The sequence below is a fragment of the Rhipicephalus sanguineus genome, chromosome 11 (genome assembly GCF_013339695.2).
Source record: "Rhipicephalus sanguineus isolate Rsan-2018 chromosome 11, BIME_Rsan_1.4, whole genome shotgun sequence".
Taxonomy (NCBI): domain Eukaryota; kingdom Metazoa; phylum Arthropoda; class Arachnida; order Ixodida; family Ixodidae; genus Rhipicephalus; species Rhipicephalus sanguineus.
Genome location: NC_051186.1, coordinates 132957129 through 132976350, shown reverse-complemented (window position 1 = coordinate 132976350; position 19222 = coordinate 132957129). Strand labels below are relative to the sequence as shown.

The following is a 19222-nucleotide window of genomic DNA, read 5'->3' as shown; positions in this document are numbered from 1 at the left end:
ACAACCTACTCGTTGCGCAATTCGCAATTGTTTGACGCCTAATTACAGAATTCGCGTTGTGCGACGCTTGGTGCTTATTTTAATCTTCTACCACGCTATATTGCATATGCTAATGTGGTTCCTTCCCGACATGAAGCCTGTATAGGACCTTTTTGCAAAGCAGTTTCAAGCACCGGCATGGCTCAGAGGTTGAATACTGGGCTCCCACGCAGCGGGCCCAGGTTCGAACCTTGTTCCATCCTGGAATTTTTTTCTTATTTAGTTTTTTTTCTTATTTCGAGCGATACTGGTTACGGACACCGGCGGCGGCGGCGGACAACTACGGCGCCAAAAACGGCCGGAGAAATGATCTCATAACAGCTTTCGCTGTAAAAATCATTTCTAACAACGTTAGCCAAATAGCTGAACAGAATACTTGGATTTCCAGTTCAACTCCCTTTTCAAATTCACAAGTGTACTTGTCTGTGCAGCACATATGCAGTTTTCCTTCATCACTCAAATGAAGGCAATTTTATTATAGACATTATTCCTTTTTTTTATGCACACTGGTTCATTATGCAGCATCTACATTTCTTCGTCATATAATAGAAGCAAACTGTGCCGGTAGGTTGTGCTTTGCAGAAGAGCTAGATTGCCTGTAGGTAGTACTGTACAGAAAAGCTATATTTACAGTTATAAATGTACAAGAGCAATTTGAGCACAACACACGACATCCTTGGTCACGTACAGGGTGTTGCGGGACACCTGTGTATTGGACCAATTGACCTACTGTACGGACACTCGATTTGAGAGCATGTGATACACACCCACACGATTTAAGATCAATGCGCTTAATCGCCTTACCGTTTCTCAATTACGCATGTACAGACGGGTCCACTGTTAAAGGGAACACTTGCATGCAGGGCATGTTTGGATTTTGCTCTCTTGCAAAAACATAGTCGCCTAGATTTGCATAAGACTACTGGTGGTTGACAGTTCTGCCTCTTCTTGACAAACTCGTGCAGTGCATGAACGATGTTTCCCTGTCCACTTGCTGTTAGAGGGCCAGCAAAATGAAAGGTGCTCATTGGAGTGTTCCCTTTAACAGTGGACTGTACTTTACATGCAAAAAAATATTAGCGTCAATAAGTAGTGTGACGATGGCTCAAGACGATATATGTAGAGATTTTCGGGCAGGTTTTCTTAAACGTAGGATATAAAAAAGGTAAGTGCTGCTCTGCATTTATCGTACCAAATTACAAAGATTCCCTTATTTGAGGACTGAACCTCCAATTGTGCCATTATAAATTTTGTATTGGGTTCTCCAGTGACTTAAGCACACATGCAATTAGGACCAACCCCATCAAAACAAATTTCAATTGTCGGCATATCCAATCATCGGCATATGCTACGATGTTGTGATCGGTGTCCTTTCCCTGCACGTCATGGATAGTCGGGTCAACTACTACTAAAGAGCAAGCCGCTGAGCGGGCAGCCTTGGCGTAGATCGACCAGGATGGAAATGGGCTCGATGGCGCCATCGGCCGCGATGATGCACGTGCAGTTGTCCATGTAGAGGTCGCCGATCAGAGCCTTCAAGACCTCACTGGCACCAGCACCCCGAAGGGCGTCGAGAAGGGCCGGGTGGGGGACGGACACATAGGCGTTCATAAAGTCTAGCAGTGCCGCGCAGAGGTCGGCCCCTGGTGGCGTCCAGGCGACACTGGAGGATGTAATTGAGCTCGAAAACGCCGTCGTACGGCAGGAACCCTTTCTGGCAATAGGAGAGGACGCCATGTTGCAGGATGGATCCACGCCTGGAGACGGGCGGCAAGACATTTAGCATAAAGTTTAGATATATATGCCGCATGTTTGTACCTTTTAAAATGCCTTTGGTGGCATTCAGGCAAGTCAGTACGAAAATTAGAATAACTGTGCGTTTTCAACCTAAAACGCCTAATATTGACTCAAAAGTGTTAATAGGCGAGCTCTTTGGCAACAATCCAGCTGGGGGGAAAAAAATGTACGGCGCCATGGAACCTGCGGTACAACAAAAACACCGTTTACAAATAAACATCTATGCATGGTCTATCGATGGGTACTTCCACACAAGTGACAAGGTGCGTGTCTGCACGCAATTAGAAGGGGCATGCTAGAAATTTGCGGAAGAGTTCGAAACAACGCAATAGGGGCAGCCTGTGCCGTTCAGACAATGATTTCGTGCAGGTCAAATCCATCCGTTTTCATGACTTAAAGGGGTCATGAACCACTTTTCCAAGTAATGATCTAATGACCTCAGTATCGGAGTTTGCTGCCTCCCGAATCGATTGCCACAAAAATTTCTCGAATCCGTCAGGAATGAGCGGAGTTACGGGGGTTTGGCGCACGCTCTCAGCGCTTTCTCTCTTTTCTCGTGCCGACGAGCGCACTGGAAGCTACATAGGCAGGGATGGCACGGGGGAAAGAAGTTACGTCAGCGCGCGTCATGAAACGCGATCGCTCTCCCGCTGTGATTCGCGTGCGCGAGTGCGGCTACCATGTACTGAGGAGTGCGGCGCCGGCAAGTGCCGGCACCCCGTGGCAAGGAGCGCATCTGATCCGAACGCCGCTCTCAATTTACGTCGGCTATCGGCCAATAAGCGTGCTATGTCTCTTGCGACGTAAACTGGCAGATCCGTGACGTCAACGTGCAGACGCCCCGCCCACCGACGAGATGTGAGAACCGGCCTCTGTTTGAAAAGAGGGTGCCTTGGGAAACGGCGACTTCGCGCTCCGCTTGTGGCCTTTACGCGGCGCGCACGACTGTAATATTTGGCAGAGCAGTTCATAGCCGTGTCAGCTTTCCACAGGATGTGTTTTTTCAACAAGCCCAAGGGGTGTTTCATGATCCCTTTAAACACAATCCGGCGCCGGTGACATTTCACTGGAGATGACTAGAGGAGGGAATGGATCAGTACTTGCGGGCTACGGTCGAAGACCAACGCCAGCGCTCCATCCACGGTGAGGTCAACAAACCTGCAGTCTTGCGCGCCGCTGTTGGGCCGCCCGTCCTGCTCGTTAGAAGAGGACGACGAAGGCTCCCTGCAAGCTCATAGCAGATGATGACGAGGCTTGGGTATGAGCCAGTCTCCATTAGGGCAAACAAACAGACGAGACTTTGCTAGCTAGGACGCCATCCTTCGGCGACGCCGACGAGGTCTAGGAGCCGTCCTTGCGGAAAGCGACGCTGTCGTAGTCAGCGGGCACCTTCTCGACAATCTGCATGTAAAGCAATGACCAGCGACGAGAACGCGGCCCGCCGACCGCAGGCGGGACACATGTCCATGTGGAATGCGCGTGTGCGCGTCTCGTTGGCCTGCCAGTACCTCGGCGCGTCGAAGCACTGAGTGTGCTTGCACCTGAGCGCGCGGCACGGGACATCTCATTCCAGTCTTGCTCAGCGGGCACGCGAGAGAAGCGTGAAAAATCGTAGATGTCGTCGCCATCGCTTGCTCGCACTGTCTTCTGGATCAGCTCTCTGTCTGGGTCATGCTCGCGGCGCATGTTTCTGCTGCAGAATTCGCCAAGAATCGTGGCCGCCGATTACCTCCGAACCAGGAACACACGTACGACGTATTTGCGGGCCCGTTCGCGCCGCCAGCTCAGCGACAGCTTTTAGATGCGAAGTATCTTAAAGGGGTGGTGCCACCATGTTTGTGGCTTGCGCGTTCTTTGCTGTAAGCGTTTCCAATAGCTCCAGGAACAACGATGCACGCACCAAGATTCATGTATTCTCGCTAAATAATTTAATATCGCCTTTTGATGTGGACAACTTTCGGTTTCGGTTTCTGGGCGCCGAAGTTGGGCAGTGACGTAGAAGTGTAGGAGGCGTGGTCACGTGACCACACAAGGCTGTGACGCACTTAGCCAGAAAACGATCGAAACTCGGCGAGTGATGTAGCAACCGATGCTTTGCCGGTACTATAGTGAACTAGAATATATTCTAGTTCACTACAGCCGGTACGTACGTTGCGGAGGTGGCGGAGGTCCGCAGGTCACTCACGTCACTACAGCAGATCTGGTGTGACGTCACTACAACTTTCGTTGTCCATCCTACAGATCTACGTCAGTGTTGGCGCGCTAGCGATGGGTTTTGATCGGGAGAACGGGCATTTAGGTACACTTTGGAAGTGAATTAAAATATATTCTAAACGTTTGCTGTGTCCGACCCTTCGTGTGGAGTGTCCTTGCATACAGAGGAAACCCAAAACAGGCTTGTTATAGCCTCGAAATTTGATGGCACCACCCCTTTAAGGCGGAGCTCAATCCGGTGGTGGTGGTGGTGTGCGTTCTGACCACCCTTACTGCGCATGCGCATACCCTCTCCACACACCTCCCCTCCCCTCTCCACACCTCCTCTCCATTTTCCCTCTCCCCTTCCCCTCTCCACTTTCCCCCCTCTCCCCTCCCCCCTTTCCACTCTTCCTCTGAAACGCGGGCTAGACATGCCGAAATTCTCTCCTGCGCAACGCCGCGATGAGCTCGAGCGCATGCGCGTCCCCTCCCCTTCTCTGTCCTCTCCTACGCTGCCCCCCTCTCGCCCGCCTGTAGGCCGCGTTCCCCGCTCGCCCTGTGAGAATTAACGGCCAGGCTAGATGGAAGATACGACGCGCGTAGCGTCCCTCTTCGCGTTCCACGACGCGAGGTCGGTAGCACGCCCAACGAACGCCAACGGAACGCGATCGTGCAAGTGCTCCGGCTTCGCATCGCCTCATGGTCCCCTTTAGCGGGAGATGGTGTTCTTTTTTTTTTTTTTTCACGCCAGGATTCAAAAGCATGTTGACGGACAGGCATACGCGTGCGGTCGCACCGCCGGGCGCCTCACAGGCATTGCGCATGCAGACCTGATCGTTCACCTTCACTTTCAGATCGGTCGGGTAGCTGTTCTCCGCGCCCGTCGTTTAAGCACAGACGGAGCTGACCCCGCGCCACGAGCTCCGAACGTGTGCGGCAACGACGTGAAGAACTTGAAGACACACGTTGCACCGACCGCTATATTGCACAGTGAATATCCGCCTCGTGCGCTGCTGCTTTCAGTGGTACTGGTGGCGCCACCAACGGCGGACGGTGGCGATAGGTGGATCTGCGCGGCTCAGAGAAGCCGTGGGTAAAGCGCCTGTTACTCTCCGTTTTTCTATTCATGTTTCATTCTGGTTTGATATTTGTACTGCCGACGCTGCTCCACTAGACAACCATGCCGTCTGTTACGTCCATTGTTCTATATTATTTGTTTTAAAATGACAGGCCTGTTTTTTAATGCGTGCGCGCGATGCACTGCGTACGTTTCTTACGTGCATGTGTCCAAGTTGTTTGCGTGATCTGTTAACACAGATGAAATAAAAATTGTTGCAGTACAAAACAGCATTCTTGTTTTATTGAACACCCCAAACAGTACAACGACAATGACTATTACGGCTGTATGCCTGCTTAAGAAACGCACAAAAGACACGCGATTTTATCTTCGCCCAACACTCGTAGCACTCAACTAGGCCAAGAAAACCAAAATCTAACTTGCTGAACGTTTTAACAGCCGTCACACAGCTGCATAATAATGCGTGAAAGTACTGTAGCAAATGACCAACAAACATTCACACAGCGTTTTTTTTTTTTTTTTGTTCACAGACCGTATTAACATATGAGAAAGTTCTAACTGCATTGCAATCACATAATTCGGAATATCTAATCACTTTCACCACTGAAGCCACAATCCTCTAACACATGCGCTTTAAATTGAGCATGGTATTACTCAGACTTATACAGGAAATGCGCACCCGTGGCATTACTCAGATTTATATAGGAAATGCGCACGGAACTGTCTACGGTGCCGGCAGCCGGCAGGGTAGGCTGCACGGGCTGCTGCCGGCACTTCATCTCCATTGGCTGGCTGCAGTCACGTGACCAAACTGCCGGTATTTCTACTTTAGTGGGGCAGTGCCGGCAGCCGGCACAGTAGATAACAGGGAAGTTTGCCGGCAGCCGGCACTGCAGACCTTATGGAAACTTGCCGGCAGCCGGCACAGTAGACCACGCGGAGATTTGCCGGCAGCTGGCAAAGGCACTTCTGAGAACATGTGTGTTAGCACCGATGAATTCACAAGATTTTATTCTATATTGACATGCTAGGTTTACAGTAGGTCACTGTACTTTTTGCACTGCTATTTACTAAGCACCGCACAGAAAGATTTCTCCTAGAAAAATGCAGCAAACAACCAACAGATTCAACTTTTTCATCTTCGTGATAATGGTATGTAGTGCAAACTTAGAACAAAGGGGGATTGCTTTTCGTGGCTAAGTCTGACTTGATGTGCATTTGGATTCACTTCCTGTTCACAAGAGTGAATACATAGCACCCTTAAAGTGTTAGATTCAGCACATGCTCGACTTGTGTTCTGTCCTATAATTCCCTTGTAGTTAATGTTTCGTGTGTCTCAATGTCTATAAAGATCCACACGACACGGCATTTCAAGTAAAAATTCAACAGAAAATAGGTTACGCTTTATTTAACAATCACAAAATCGCAGGGTACAAATACTGCAAAGCACTCCATTTATCACAGCTTTTAGCTGCTTCCTCAGATGTACACAAGGCTGACACCATGAGGACTAGACGAATGACTTGCATATATAATATATATACATACAGGGTGTTTCAAGAAATGTGCCCAACCTTCTAAAAAAATCAGGAAAATGTGATAATTGATTGCTGCCTTCAGAATTGCTTTTTCTGTAGTGGCAGGGATTTTAAGGTGGTTAAAGATTATTTGGGACTGTAATTAAAGAAGTTAAATTAATTAACTTTTTAATTAGTAGAGTTAGGTGATTGTATCAAATGGGAGAATTGAAGTTCTTCATGCCAGAAACCCAACCAAACTTTGAGATTTCGAAAAAGTGGCATCTAGTAATAATTACGAAGTAATGAAATTAAACCGAATTCGATGGCTTTCGCTGTTGAAAGCCATTGCATTTCGTTGAATTTCATTACGCCACAACAATTACTAGAGGACGCTTTTTTGAAATCTCAAAGCTCGGATGGGTTCCTCGCATGAAGAACTTCAATTCTCCCATTTGACACAATCACCTAACTCCACTAATTAAAAAGTTAATTAATGCAACTTTCTTAATTACTGTCCTACATGATGTCCTTAACTACCTTAAGATTCCTGCCGCTACAGAAAAAGCAATTCTGAAGGCAGCAATCAATTATCACATTTTCCTGATTTTTTTAGAAGGTTGGGCACATTTCTTGAAACACCCTGTATGTATATATATTATATATGCAAGTCATTCGTCTAGTCCTTATGGTGTCAGCCTTGTGTACATCTGAGGAAGCAGCTAAAAGCTGTGATAAATGGAGTGCTTTGCAGTATTTGTACCCTGCGATTTTGTGATTGTTAAATAAAGCGTAACCTATTTTCTGTTGAATTTTTACTTGAAATGCCATGTCGTCTGGATCTTTATAGACATTGAGACACACGAAACATTAACTACAAGGGAATTATAGGACAGAACACAAGTCGAGCATGTGCTGAATCTAACACTTTAAGGGTGCTATGTATTCACTCTTGTGAACAGGAAGTGAATCCAAATGCACATCAAGTCAGACTTAGCCACGAAAAGCAATCCCCCTTTGTTCTAAGTTTGCACTACATACCATTATCACGAAGATGAAAAAGTTGAATCTCTTGGTTGTTTGCTGCATTTTTCTAGGAGAAATCTTTCTGTGCGGTGCTTAGTAAATAGCAGTGCAAAAAGTACAGTGACCTACTGTAAACCTAGAATGTCAATATAGAATAAAATCTTGTGAATTCATCGGTGCTAACACACATGTTCTCAGAAGTGCCTTTGCCAGCTGCCGGCAAGTCTCCGCGTGGTCTACTGTGCCGGCTGCCGGCAAGTTTCCATAAGGTCTGCAGTGCCGGCTGCCGGCAAACTTCCCTGTTATCTACTGTGCCGGCTGCCGGCACTGCCCCACTAAAGTAGAAATACCGGCAGTTTGGTCACGTGACTGCAGCCAGCCAATGGAGATGAAGTGCCGGCAGCAGCCCGTGTAGCCTACCCTGCCGGCTGCCGGCACCGTAGACAGTTCCAATGCGCACGCGTGCAATGTATCTCGTATGCTAGATTCTCCTTTGGTACGTGCAGCTCAAAATAAAATGCGATTCTAGAAGTAATGTTCGTGGAGTAGCGAGCATATAGCAGAACAACTACTTACAGCTTCACTTACCTTTGCCAAAACGGTATTCCAATTGCAATTCAATATTAACCGACGCAACAACGATAACAACACGCCTGTTGCACACAGGCGTACCAGGTTGACGCTCGAGGCCAAGCGCGGTATTTTAAGTGTAGCACAATCGTGCGCGTACAGTACGCTAGAATATTCTGGCACAATGTCGTCAAGCTTGCAGTCACTTCAGCGGTTCCCACGATGTAGCACCAGTTGACGTCCTCGCGTCATCAAACTGCTACGACGCCGAGAACTACACACACAGCTGACTTGGAAAAACGCGGTCTTGCAGGAGGCCATCTTGTCCCGCAACCAACGGACAAAAGTACACAACTGAGGCGCCTGAAACATTGCCGTTGATGAGATGGCAGCTGAACGAAATCAGGGCTCGTCATCCGACGTGTGGCCACCGCCTTAACACAATATTAACGTTGCAACGTTCAAGGAAGACGCGACGAGCCCAGCCGGTCTTGTCGGGTACGCTACAGCACAGTGCACAGCGCGCGCTCTCACGGCCACCGAAAGAAATAAAAGAAAGTGGAGAGAGGAGTTAGCTTGGAGCATGGCCAGTCGGTGGAAGCAAGAGGACGTGTTGCGTCGTCGGTGTGGCGTATTGTCGAGAGATGGCGCTAGTTTGTTTTTGCGCAACGAAATCGCAAACTTGATTCAAAATGCATGGGATCCTATGGGGGGTTGGGAGAGGGCACATCTTCCTTTCTCCTCGCTAGTCACCAGGGGAGCCGAGCGGTGGCGCCACCATACCGATGCACGTAGAGTTACTGTATATGCTACCTTTAGGTCTAGGTAGCATATACAGTAACTCTAGATGCACGAGGCGGATAGCTGCGTCGTGTCTTTTTCGTGTGCGCGAGGCTTGTGACCGTGAGTAGCGCGATGGGATATCTTCAGCTACACGTCGATCTGAAAAACGGGACGCCTTATCATGAACGCACACAGTTGTCCTCGAAGTTTTGACTGGTTTTGAGACACGTGGGCGGCCAGGGGCTCAGCGTCGTTGTCTTTGCAACGGCTCCGCGCAATCGGCCGCGCGAAATTGGCGATGCTGCCATGCTGCGGCCAGATAGTCGGCGCGTCTACCTACAGCGCGCCGCTCGCCAGCTTCGCTGTGATGCGCTTTTTAGATGCGAAGCAGCTTTTGCTCGGGGCTGTGTCCTCCACTGGCGACCGTCCGCTCGGGAACCAGGTGTGCCACAGGGGTGTAGCCAGAAATTTTTTCGGGGGGGGGGGGGGGGGGTTCAACCATACTATATGTATGTTCGTGCGTGCATTTGTATGTGTGCGTGTATATATAAGCAGGCTAAACTAAAAAATTTCGGGGGGGTTTGAACCCCCCCACCCCCCACCCCCCCCCCTTGGCTACGCCCCTGGTGTGCTAGCACGCTCTAGCGCGTTCGAGCCTGTGTAAGGGGCGGGGTAAGACGATGTGGCCTCTCCCCTACACGGTCTCTCAGCAATCGCGGAACCCCATGCGCTGCTTCGCATTTCCACATGGTTCCCTTTTGTGGGAGATGGTGTAATTTTTTTAGCTTTAGCTTTTAGCATCGCTGCGTATACCGCGCCCTATCCTTTCGCTTCGCGCATTCGTTTCTCGCTGATATAGCATGTACTGATAGTGCGGTGATAGCAACGATGCAATTGACCTGTGACGTCGGAATCTGTGTACTGTAAAAAAACTGAAAAATTGGGGAGGGACGAAGCATGTAGGGAAGGGTGTTTCAGCTCCACTAAAGTGAAACCTGTAAAGGAGCGAAGCATGCAGTGTGCGCCGGTGCGTGTTTCCCACAGCAAAATCACTGCTAATGAGAGACAGAAGAAAGATTAGACAGAGACCCGCAGTCCGCTTTTAGTTAACGTGCATGCTGCGAATCTTTATAGTGTTCAAATACGCACGAGAGAAATCTCCGCCCCACCGGCACTACATTGCAGGTCAAGATCCAGCCGGTGAACGGTTGCGCATCGCGAGCAGTCGGTTTTTAGGGGCGAAGCACCTTAGGGTCTAGGCTTGTCAGTTGTGTGGTGACTGTGCTCACGGCACAGCACCGTGTAAAATTCCCTAAAAAGGGTTTAACGATATATCAATCATAATTGTGACGGATCAATATAAAACAGCGAAGCACAAATCCTTTATACTAGTCGTCGACGTTCACTGTCTGCTGTCATTGTGGTTAGAAAACCGTTGCTCTAGTCGAAACATATGTGCGTATGTGAATAAAAAAAAAGGTTTGCAATAGACGAACAACAATCATAATTGTGACGGAACAATATAAAACACATACAAGCACAAACCCACTAGTCGGCGACTTCAACGTACACATTATGGACCTTAGGACCAAGATTTGTCGTCGACTGTTTATGTCACTCAGTTTACATTATATGGGGCAACGCTCGGGTAACATATGTCATACACAAAAAAAGGGTTGAACAGTACACTAATATCAACCGTAATTGTGACAGAACAATGTAAAACTCCTACAAGCGCACACCCTTTATACTACTCGGCGACTACAACGTAGACATTATGGACCTTAGGACCTATGTTCGCCCACTCCATCGTCATCATTCACTTCATGGAGATGCGTTCCATTTATTTTTTCAATCAAGAAACTCGCTAGCAGACGCTGCCTGCGTCGGCGTTGTCTCTCGCTGGCGAGGGCGCTTTCTCGTTCCTTGCGAGCTGGTAGTTCAGCGTTCATCGCAGAGAGAGAGAGAGAGTGGTTCCCGAAAGAAATGAAAAGAAAGAGCATTTCCATAGTCAATGCGCGCCGTTCGCTCTCTCTCGCCACACGACGAGCGCTGAGGCGATGGCGCCCTCTCTTGCGCTCAAGCAAATGGACCGTCCCGACAGCAGACGACGATGCACGCCGAGACCCTAAGGTGCTTCGCCCCTAAAAAGACAGCGCTACTTTACACACGGACAAGGTGTTGTTCTCGTTCGTCATTGTCTCCTTGTCCGTGTGTAAAGTAGCACTATATTTTTTTAGATGCCTAATATTGCAACGTGTAACAACCGCAGACTGTCATTTGGAGTTCATAACCGGACGGCAAAATTAAAAGCTGAAGCTGACAATTTTCTTACCGAAATTAATTTTTAGTCAATCGCACCTTGAAAACCGAAACTGAACTGCCGAGGCGAAACCAGGCGCTGCACTCTTGCTAAGTTCGTGATATGTTACGTGACGGCACACATCGTGTGAGCATAGAGATCCTTATGAGGCCGTGATCTCGTCAGATGCGGCAGCGTTTGACATCATAAGCCCTATTAACCAACGGTACCGTTACTTCACCTTGTTTCGTTTTTTCGTTCAAGCAGTTTTAGGACTGCTTCGCCACGTAACGGTGAAAATCCGACGCTCACGACAAAACTTCTACGTTGCGCGCTACTACCGTCGCAATAAACCGCTTTGAAAGAGACTCATCGGTGTAATCGTTGTACAAGAGGCGCGCTATCTTTGGCGCTAAATGCAGCCACAACGGGCGCGCCTCATTTTGGCGCGTTGAGCAGACGACCCGGAAGAGCGTGGCAGCAAAAAAAGGAAAACCACGGGGAGCGGCGTTGCAGTCGCTCGCGCGCGCGGTGAATGCCGGTCATGACGTAACTGCGCGCACGCGCAGTGCACGCTTAGTTGACGTCACGACGCTAGTCCTGGCAGGCAGGGGGACAAAGAAAGATGTCCGGTAAGGGAGACACTGCGCTGGTGGGATCGGGCGTCCCGTGAAAACGGCCGATTCCCGTCCCACGCTGGCTTCGGAAAAGCGTTCCGTCTCATCGAACGAGTGTTCCGCTGTTTTGCAGGTGTCATCGCCAAGTACCACTGCAACTACTGTCAGGAGGACATCACCGGAGTGCGCGTCAAATGTGCCGAGTGCCCAGACTTTGACCTTTGTTTACAGGTTGGTAGCGTTCCTCTTGGCGGCCTTCGGCTCTCTCGTGGCGGGGTGATCGCGAAGCGGGTCTTTTGCGACGGCCGCGACCGCGATTCGGCCCGCCGGACTCGGCAGTTGTGCTTTTTTCCGCGACGCGGAATCGGGCACACGCGCGTTCCCTAGGCGGCGAACGGTAAAAACAACAGCAACAAAAAGCGCATGGCTTCCGCGCCCGCTGGGATGCGAAACTTGGGGCGAAGCGAAACGCGCCGCCGCCGGCTGGATTCGCCGCGAGTTTTGCCTGTGTGTGTGTGTGCGCGCGCGTTGGAGCCGTCTACTTCCGTGGTGCTGACAATTTTTTTTATCCTCTTTCCCGCACCGTGAGACAGACCAGCGTGGCGGTGCGGCCGTTTGAAGCCAAGCGCGCTTGCCCGTATTTACGAGGAGAGGGAAATGCAAAGATAAGCGGCGGTGGCGGCGTGCAAGCCGTCACTACCCAGCTCTGGCGTGATCCCCCTCTGCCGATCGGTCGTGTATGCAGCTGCAGGTCTCGTTTATTTTCTCGCTTCTTTAATTTTATTCCGTCGCCGCACTCTCGCCGTTCGGTTTGAGCCGGTGTAGCAGTTGCAGCAGGCGTAGCTTTTGTGCGGGCGCCAGTTCTTTTGCGTTTGAATTGAACCGCCCTTATGTAGCACCGTTCACGTTCGTCCTACGCTTCCAGCACCGCAGATGTATCGTGATCGCCAGACGGCGAGTTCGTTACCTACCCGATGCGATGAAAAAAAGAAACGAAAATGAATCCGTTTTCTGCGAAACGTTGGATTGAAATATGAACGTTGTGAAAAACTCGCGGCAGGTTTCGTTTAACGTACACGTCTCCCGGCGATACGTTCTCAGAAAAAGGGTTTGTTCGTTTGTCTGTTTGTTTTTCTTAATTTACTCGAAAATGCTGTCTTTTCTGTGTGCGTGAGCTGCCATTATTTCGGAAAGCTGCCACAGTTTCGGAAAGCGAACCGTTCTCTTAGCCTCGCGTGATTGGTCCTAATCGACCCTTCTGCTGACGCAATCGCGATTCTGGCCAATCACGCGAGTGCAAGCGAACGGGTTCGTTTTCCGAACCACAGCAAAACAGTGCCTGAGATATCTACAGATAGCAACTTCTGCAGATATGCGTTTACTCGTCCTACACTCCCAGCACCGCAGATGTTTCGCGATCGCGACCACGAGATCTTGTTACCACTTTGCTTGGTATATGTTGTGCTTTTGTCAAATGAATCAATCTTCTAAGGTGGCCTGTGTTTGTTTGCTCAGGTGAATGCTACATGTTTTTATCGGCAAGGGAGCATTGCGTTGGTGGGAGGCTAAACTGGACGCAAACAGCGACTAGCTTTGGCATCTGCCGCGGTGGTTCACTACTGGCCTCATTAAAAAGCTTAGTTCTCAAAAAATGTCCAGTGGTGTGCTTTCTGGGATGTGCCACCACTAGCAGAGCGTGGTGTCAGCCTCAGTGACCGTGTTTTCGCCAGTGGTGCTACAAAATATGCCCTCTTCAGCCGTCCCATTTGTTTCTTTTGTGATGCAGAGTGGCTTTAAAGCATAGGTGAAGTGAAAAGCTTTCAGATTCTTCTTATTACAGTCATGTACTATCGCGCTCAGTATGAGCTACATCACGCGAGCGCGTGGCCGAGCGCTCTGCAAGGTTGTACAGTGACGGTGATTATGGCATATTTTCGAGTTATCGGGAGAGAGTTTGGCTGTCCCTGCGAGCGCGCATCCCCTCCACTTGCTTTCACCCTCGCCCTCGTTTTTACCTGAGGTGATATCAGCTTTGAAAATGATAACTTCAAGGGTGAAATCAAGCAAGTGGGGGCGATGTGCACTCGCACGACCAGCCAAACTCTCTCCCAATCACTCGAAAGTACGCTGTGATCGGCGCCGCTGTACAACCTTGCAGAGCGCTCGGCCACGTGCTCGCGTGATGTAGCTCTACTGAGCGCGATAGTGCCTGTCCAGTATGAGCGCCATTGAACGCCAACTACAGCGAAGCGTACTTTTAGGTAGTGTTGATATAGAGGAAGCTCCTGGTGAGATTTGATGCTTCAAGTACAAACAGAAGTGTCAGTGAAAACTTGTAAAGTTTACGGTTTTCTGTATGAAATAGAAAAAAAAAACCGCTGCCATTACCACTTGCAGGCAGTGACATGTTAAAGAAGTATGGAGGTTAGAAAAGGGAAAGCAACAGGGGGTGTAGCAAGCAGTTATGGCAGCGGTGGCGCGATGACTGCTTGCTACTTGTAGCCGCTTTTATTTAGTGTCTATATAAGTGTAGATATAAGTGGCTATACTTGCAGCCACTTACATTTAGGTGCGCATTAAATAACCTCAGGTGGTTGAAATCCTTAGCCCCCTCCCCCTCATTAAGGTGTGCCCCACAAGCACATCCTGGTAGAGGCACCTGTGTACTGTGACTTCAGCAAGCTGTACACTTTCATCTGGATGTAGACTGTTGCGAACAAAAAACAAAGAAACAGGGATACAAAGAGGAACACATATATACAGACGAAGCACAAACTAACAGCAGTTTATTGTCGGGAAACATGACCTTATTTATACCTACGTTAGAACACACATGCGTATTACAGAGCAAAAGGCAATACCTTCACATGCACGCATTGTGCCAGTGAGATATGCAATATCTTTGGCCGATAAAGAGATAAGAGATCCTGTGAACTTCATTAATTAGGCATGCCTTTTCATTTCTGTTTTTTTGCAATGACAGCACACCTTTGAAAATCTAGTTTACAACCACATTTATCGCAGTGAAGTGCCAACCATCCCCATCTTGTTTGTTACAGTATATGCATGCTCGCAAAGGCGGTCATTGATGCAGTGACTTGTTTGACTCGCATAAGCGCAGTTACATGTTAGCGGAATATGATACACGGAATATTACCAAGCCCAAGTTGAAACCCTCCTGATGTACTTTCAATACTTGTCTCTTTCACTATATTTACAGCGAGTATTTTCAAGTGGTGTCACTGGCAGTAGCAGTTACTGAACATATCGTTGACCCTTCTGCTGCAAAATACATATCATCAGCATGCCCTTGAGCAGGGGTTCTCATACTGGGCTCCGTCTGCAGTCAGAACGAATGTGATCGATCCCACCTTATACCCATTAACACACAGTTTAGATATTGTAACGTATTGCAAGAGGGGTCACACAAACACTGGTTTTATTATGGGCGAACTTGTGCCCAGAAAAGTAGGTGAAATAAATGAAAGAGTGCGCTAAAGCGTTCCACACAAGTGTCTCTTCCCGAACACACTTCTTCGTCGCCTCGCAGATCAGCCGCACTGTCTCGAGCCCGTGCACGAGGAGCGCCGCGGTGCCACAAGAAGCGCGCGCAGGCGCGAGACATTGTAGACGCTTACATAGCGGCTCGCTGATCCTCTTGTTGAAAAGCAGTCCTTGCGGCATTAGTCCCCCTCCGAAATACGCATCGTCCCGATGCGCGATTGGGGGTGGTAACCAAGGGGGGGGGGGGGGGGTGCTATGTTTCATTATCTCTCGTAATAGGGCTTCATGCGGACAACGTGTACGACTTCTGCATGGTTTTGCCGTCTTGAGCGCCCTTGTCCTTCAGGGATTTCTTGATAAGTTAAGTCACTTAGTCGGCGGAGAACCTTATATGGACCAAAGTAGCGTCAAAGGAGTTTTTCTGACAGCCCGCGGCGTCGTATTGGTGTCCATACCCATACTTGATCGCCTGGCTGGTACTTCACTTCTCTGCGGCGCAGGTTGTAGTAGCTCGCGTCCTTGGATTGTTGTTGACGTATTCGGTGACGCGCCAACTGGCGTGCTTCTTCAGCTCTTTGTAGGAAGTCGTCAATGTCGGATGGCTCATAATTGTCGTTGTCGACTGGTAGCATGGCGTCGAGTGTTGTAGTGACCGTACGGCCATAGACCAGCTGAAATGGTGTGACGCGAGTGGTCTCCTGTAGAGCCGTATTGTAGGCGAAAGTTGCGTAAGGCAGGATTTCGTCCCACGTCTTATGCTCCATGTCCACGTACATCGACAACATGTCAGCAATGGTGCGGTTTAGACGTTCCGTCAACCCGTTCGTTTGGGGGTGGTATGCAGTGCTTTTTCTATGGCTGGTGTTAGTCATCATCATCAAGCACTGCATCAACTCAGATGTGAAGGCTGCTCCTCGATCGGTAATGACTACCGTTGGGGCGCCATGTCGGAGAACTATGTTGTGAACGAAGAACTTGGCAACTTCTGCTGCCGTTCCTCTCTCAAGGCAACCAGTTTCAGCATACCGTGTTAAATAGTCGGTCGCGACGACAATCCACCTCTTCCCTGAGGATGTCATTGGAAACGGCCCAAGAAGATCCATTCCAATTTGCCGGAATGGAGCCTCAGGAAGGTCTATGGGCTGGAGAAGGCCGGCCGTCTTTAGAGGTGGCGTTTTGCGCCTTTGACATTCGCGACATGTCTTCACATAATGCTGCACCGATGCTAACAGCATGGGCCAGTAATATTTCAGGCGAATTCTGGCGAATGTCCGGCTGACGCCCAAGTGGCCCGACGACGGTTCATCATGGCAAGCTTCTAATATTTCATGCCTCATGGCTAACGGCACAACGAGTAAGAACTTTTCCTTGTTGCGTCCGAAGTTCCTCTTGTAGAGTACATTATCACGCAGACAGAATGAGGATAATGCCCTCTTAAATACACTTGGAACTTGGGAGTCATGCCCTTCGAGGTACTTTATCAATGGGAGCAGTTCTGTGTCAGCTCGTTGATGCTCGGCGATATCCGAAGCTTCCACCAGACAAAGGAATGGGAAGTCGTCCTCTTCTGAAGGAGTAGAGTCCAGTGGCGAGTGCGATAAGCAGTCAGCATCGTTATGCTTCCTTCCAGACCTGTATACAACGGTAATGTCGTACTCTTGGAGTCTGAGGCTCCATCTCGCAAGTCGCCCCGACGGGTCTTTTAAGCTTGCCAGCCAGCAAAGTGAGTGGTGGTCGCTGACGGCGCGGAACGGCCTTCCGTAGAGGTATGGCCTGAACTTGCTGATGGCCCATATTACTGCCAAGCACTCCTTTTCTGTCGCGGAGTAGTTTTTTTCAGCTTTTGAGAGGGTGTGGCTGGCATAAGCTATTACTTTCTCTTCTCCATTTTGCCATTGAACCAACACCGCGCCGAGACCAAGATTGCTTGCATCTGTATGGACTTCGGTATCCGCGGTCTCGTCGAAGTGAGCGAGGATCGGCGGGGCTTGTAAACGTTTCTTTAATTCATTGAAAGCTGCTTCTTGTTCCGTATGCCAAATGAATGGTTGCTCCTCTTTTGTGAGTCTGGTTAGAGGTTCGGCAATTTTCGAAAAATTTTCCACAAATCGCCTGTAGTAAGCGCATAAGCCCAGAAATCGACGCACCTCCTTCTTGTCTCTCGGCTTGGGGAATTGTGCGACGGCCGCAGTCTTGTCGGGGTCCGGACCGACACCTTCAGCACTGATTACATGACCCACGAAAAGCAGCTTTTCAAATCCAAACTGGCACTTTTCCGGCTTAATAGTCAGGCCGGCCGATTGGATAGCCTGAAGCACTAAATGTAGTCTCTCTACGTGCTGGTCAAACGTTGCAGAAAATACTACAACATCGTCTAAGTAGACTAAGCATGACTGCCATTTGAAGCCCGAGAGGACACTGTCCATCATGCGCTGGAATGTCGCCGGCGCACAACAGAGGCCGAATGGGAGTGCTTTAAATTCATACAGGCCGTCCGGGGTTACGAAAGCAGTCTTTTCGCGGTCTCTTTCATCCACCTCAATTTGCCAATACCCGCTTTTTAAATCCAATGACGAGAAATATCTCGCGTGCCGTAGCCGATCTAATGTGTCATCAATACGCGGCAAGGGGTATACATCCCGCTTGGTCACGCTGTTAAGTTTCCGGTAATCAACACAGAATCTCAACGTGTTGTCCTTTTTCCTGACAAGAACTACTGGTGATGCCCACGGACTGTTGGACGGCTGTATGACATCGTCCTCCAGCATCTCTTGCACTTGACCCTTTATGACCTCTCATTCTTTTGGTGAAACTCTGTACGGGTGTTGATATACTGGCCTTGTTGCGTCGTCCGTTATTATTCGGTGCTTAACGATCTGCGTGCGACGTACTTTTGATGAGGTGGAAAAACACTGTGAGAAATTTCTTATAAGGTCTTCTATGACTTTCCTTTCGGCTGGCGATAGATTTCGGCTGATCGAAACTGCTGCTCCCACATCATGCGTAGTTTCCGAAGCATGTGGCGCTGACACCAGGCTACATAAATCTGTGGCTGCAGTAAAACTGTGTAGAAAGGCGATGGCAGTGCCCTTTGCAACATGCTGAATTTCATTTCCGAAATTTGTGAGCAAAACATTGGCACACCCACCACGTAAGTGAATAATGCCCCGAGCTATGCAAATGCCTTTCTTTAGCAGTAGTTCGACGTTGCCATCCGCTATACCTTCGGAATCGACGAATGCGTCATTTCTTACGCCAACCAGCACACTGCATCGTGGTGGCACGGTTACGTCCCTATCGATAACCCGCAATGCAGTGCTCTCTACTTCCTTCTTGTCTATCGCCAGTTTCGTCGAGAAAGAAACGCTAGAATTCTGAAGGTTGATTATGGCACCGTTCGCTAGCAGGAAATCCATCCCGAGTATTACGTCTCTCGAGCATTCTGGAAGCACGATGAAATCAGCGACGTAAGTAGCACCCTGAATTTCGATTCTCGCAGTGCATCTTCCCAGAGGTGTTATAAGGTGGCCCCCAGCTGTACGTATTTGTGGTCCACTCCATGGCGTCAAAACTTTTTTTAGATCCCTTGCGAACGCATAGCTTATGACTGAATAATCGGCACCAGTATCTACCAAAACGCTCAATTCACGCCCGTCCACCGTAACGCGCAAGTCTGAAGAAATTTTTTTCTTTACTTATCATGGGCGTCGTTTTCTGCTCATCGCTGCTGCGTTGGGACCTTGACGGAGGATCTTCGCTTTGTCGAACATCAGCGGCCTTGCCTCCCCAGGTC

At 49.3% G+C, this 19222-nt stretch overlaps 1 protein-coding gene across 2 annotated transcripts in view; it reads left to right on the top strand.

Annotated features, from left to right (window-relative positions):
- Nucleotides 1–11880: 11880 nt before the first annotated feature.
- The window catches only part of LOC119374532 (transcriptional adapter 2-beta), a 47247-nt gene continuing 39905 nt past the window's right edge, over nucleotides 11881–19222 (top strand). For both annotated transcript variants that reach the window (XR_005180208.2, XM_037644667.1), the window contains exons 1-2: nucleotides 11881–11940; nucleotides 12059–12156. Coding sequence is in view for 1 of the 2 variants with exons in the window: in XM_037644667.1 (XP_037500595.1) it covers nucleotides 11934–11940; nucleotides 12059–12156 (105 nt within the window). In the remaining variant the exon portion in view is untranslated. The remainder of the gene's footprint in view (nucleotides 11941–12058; nucleotides 12157–19222) is intronic.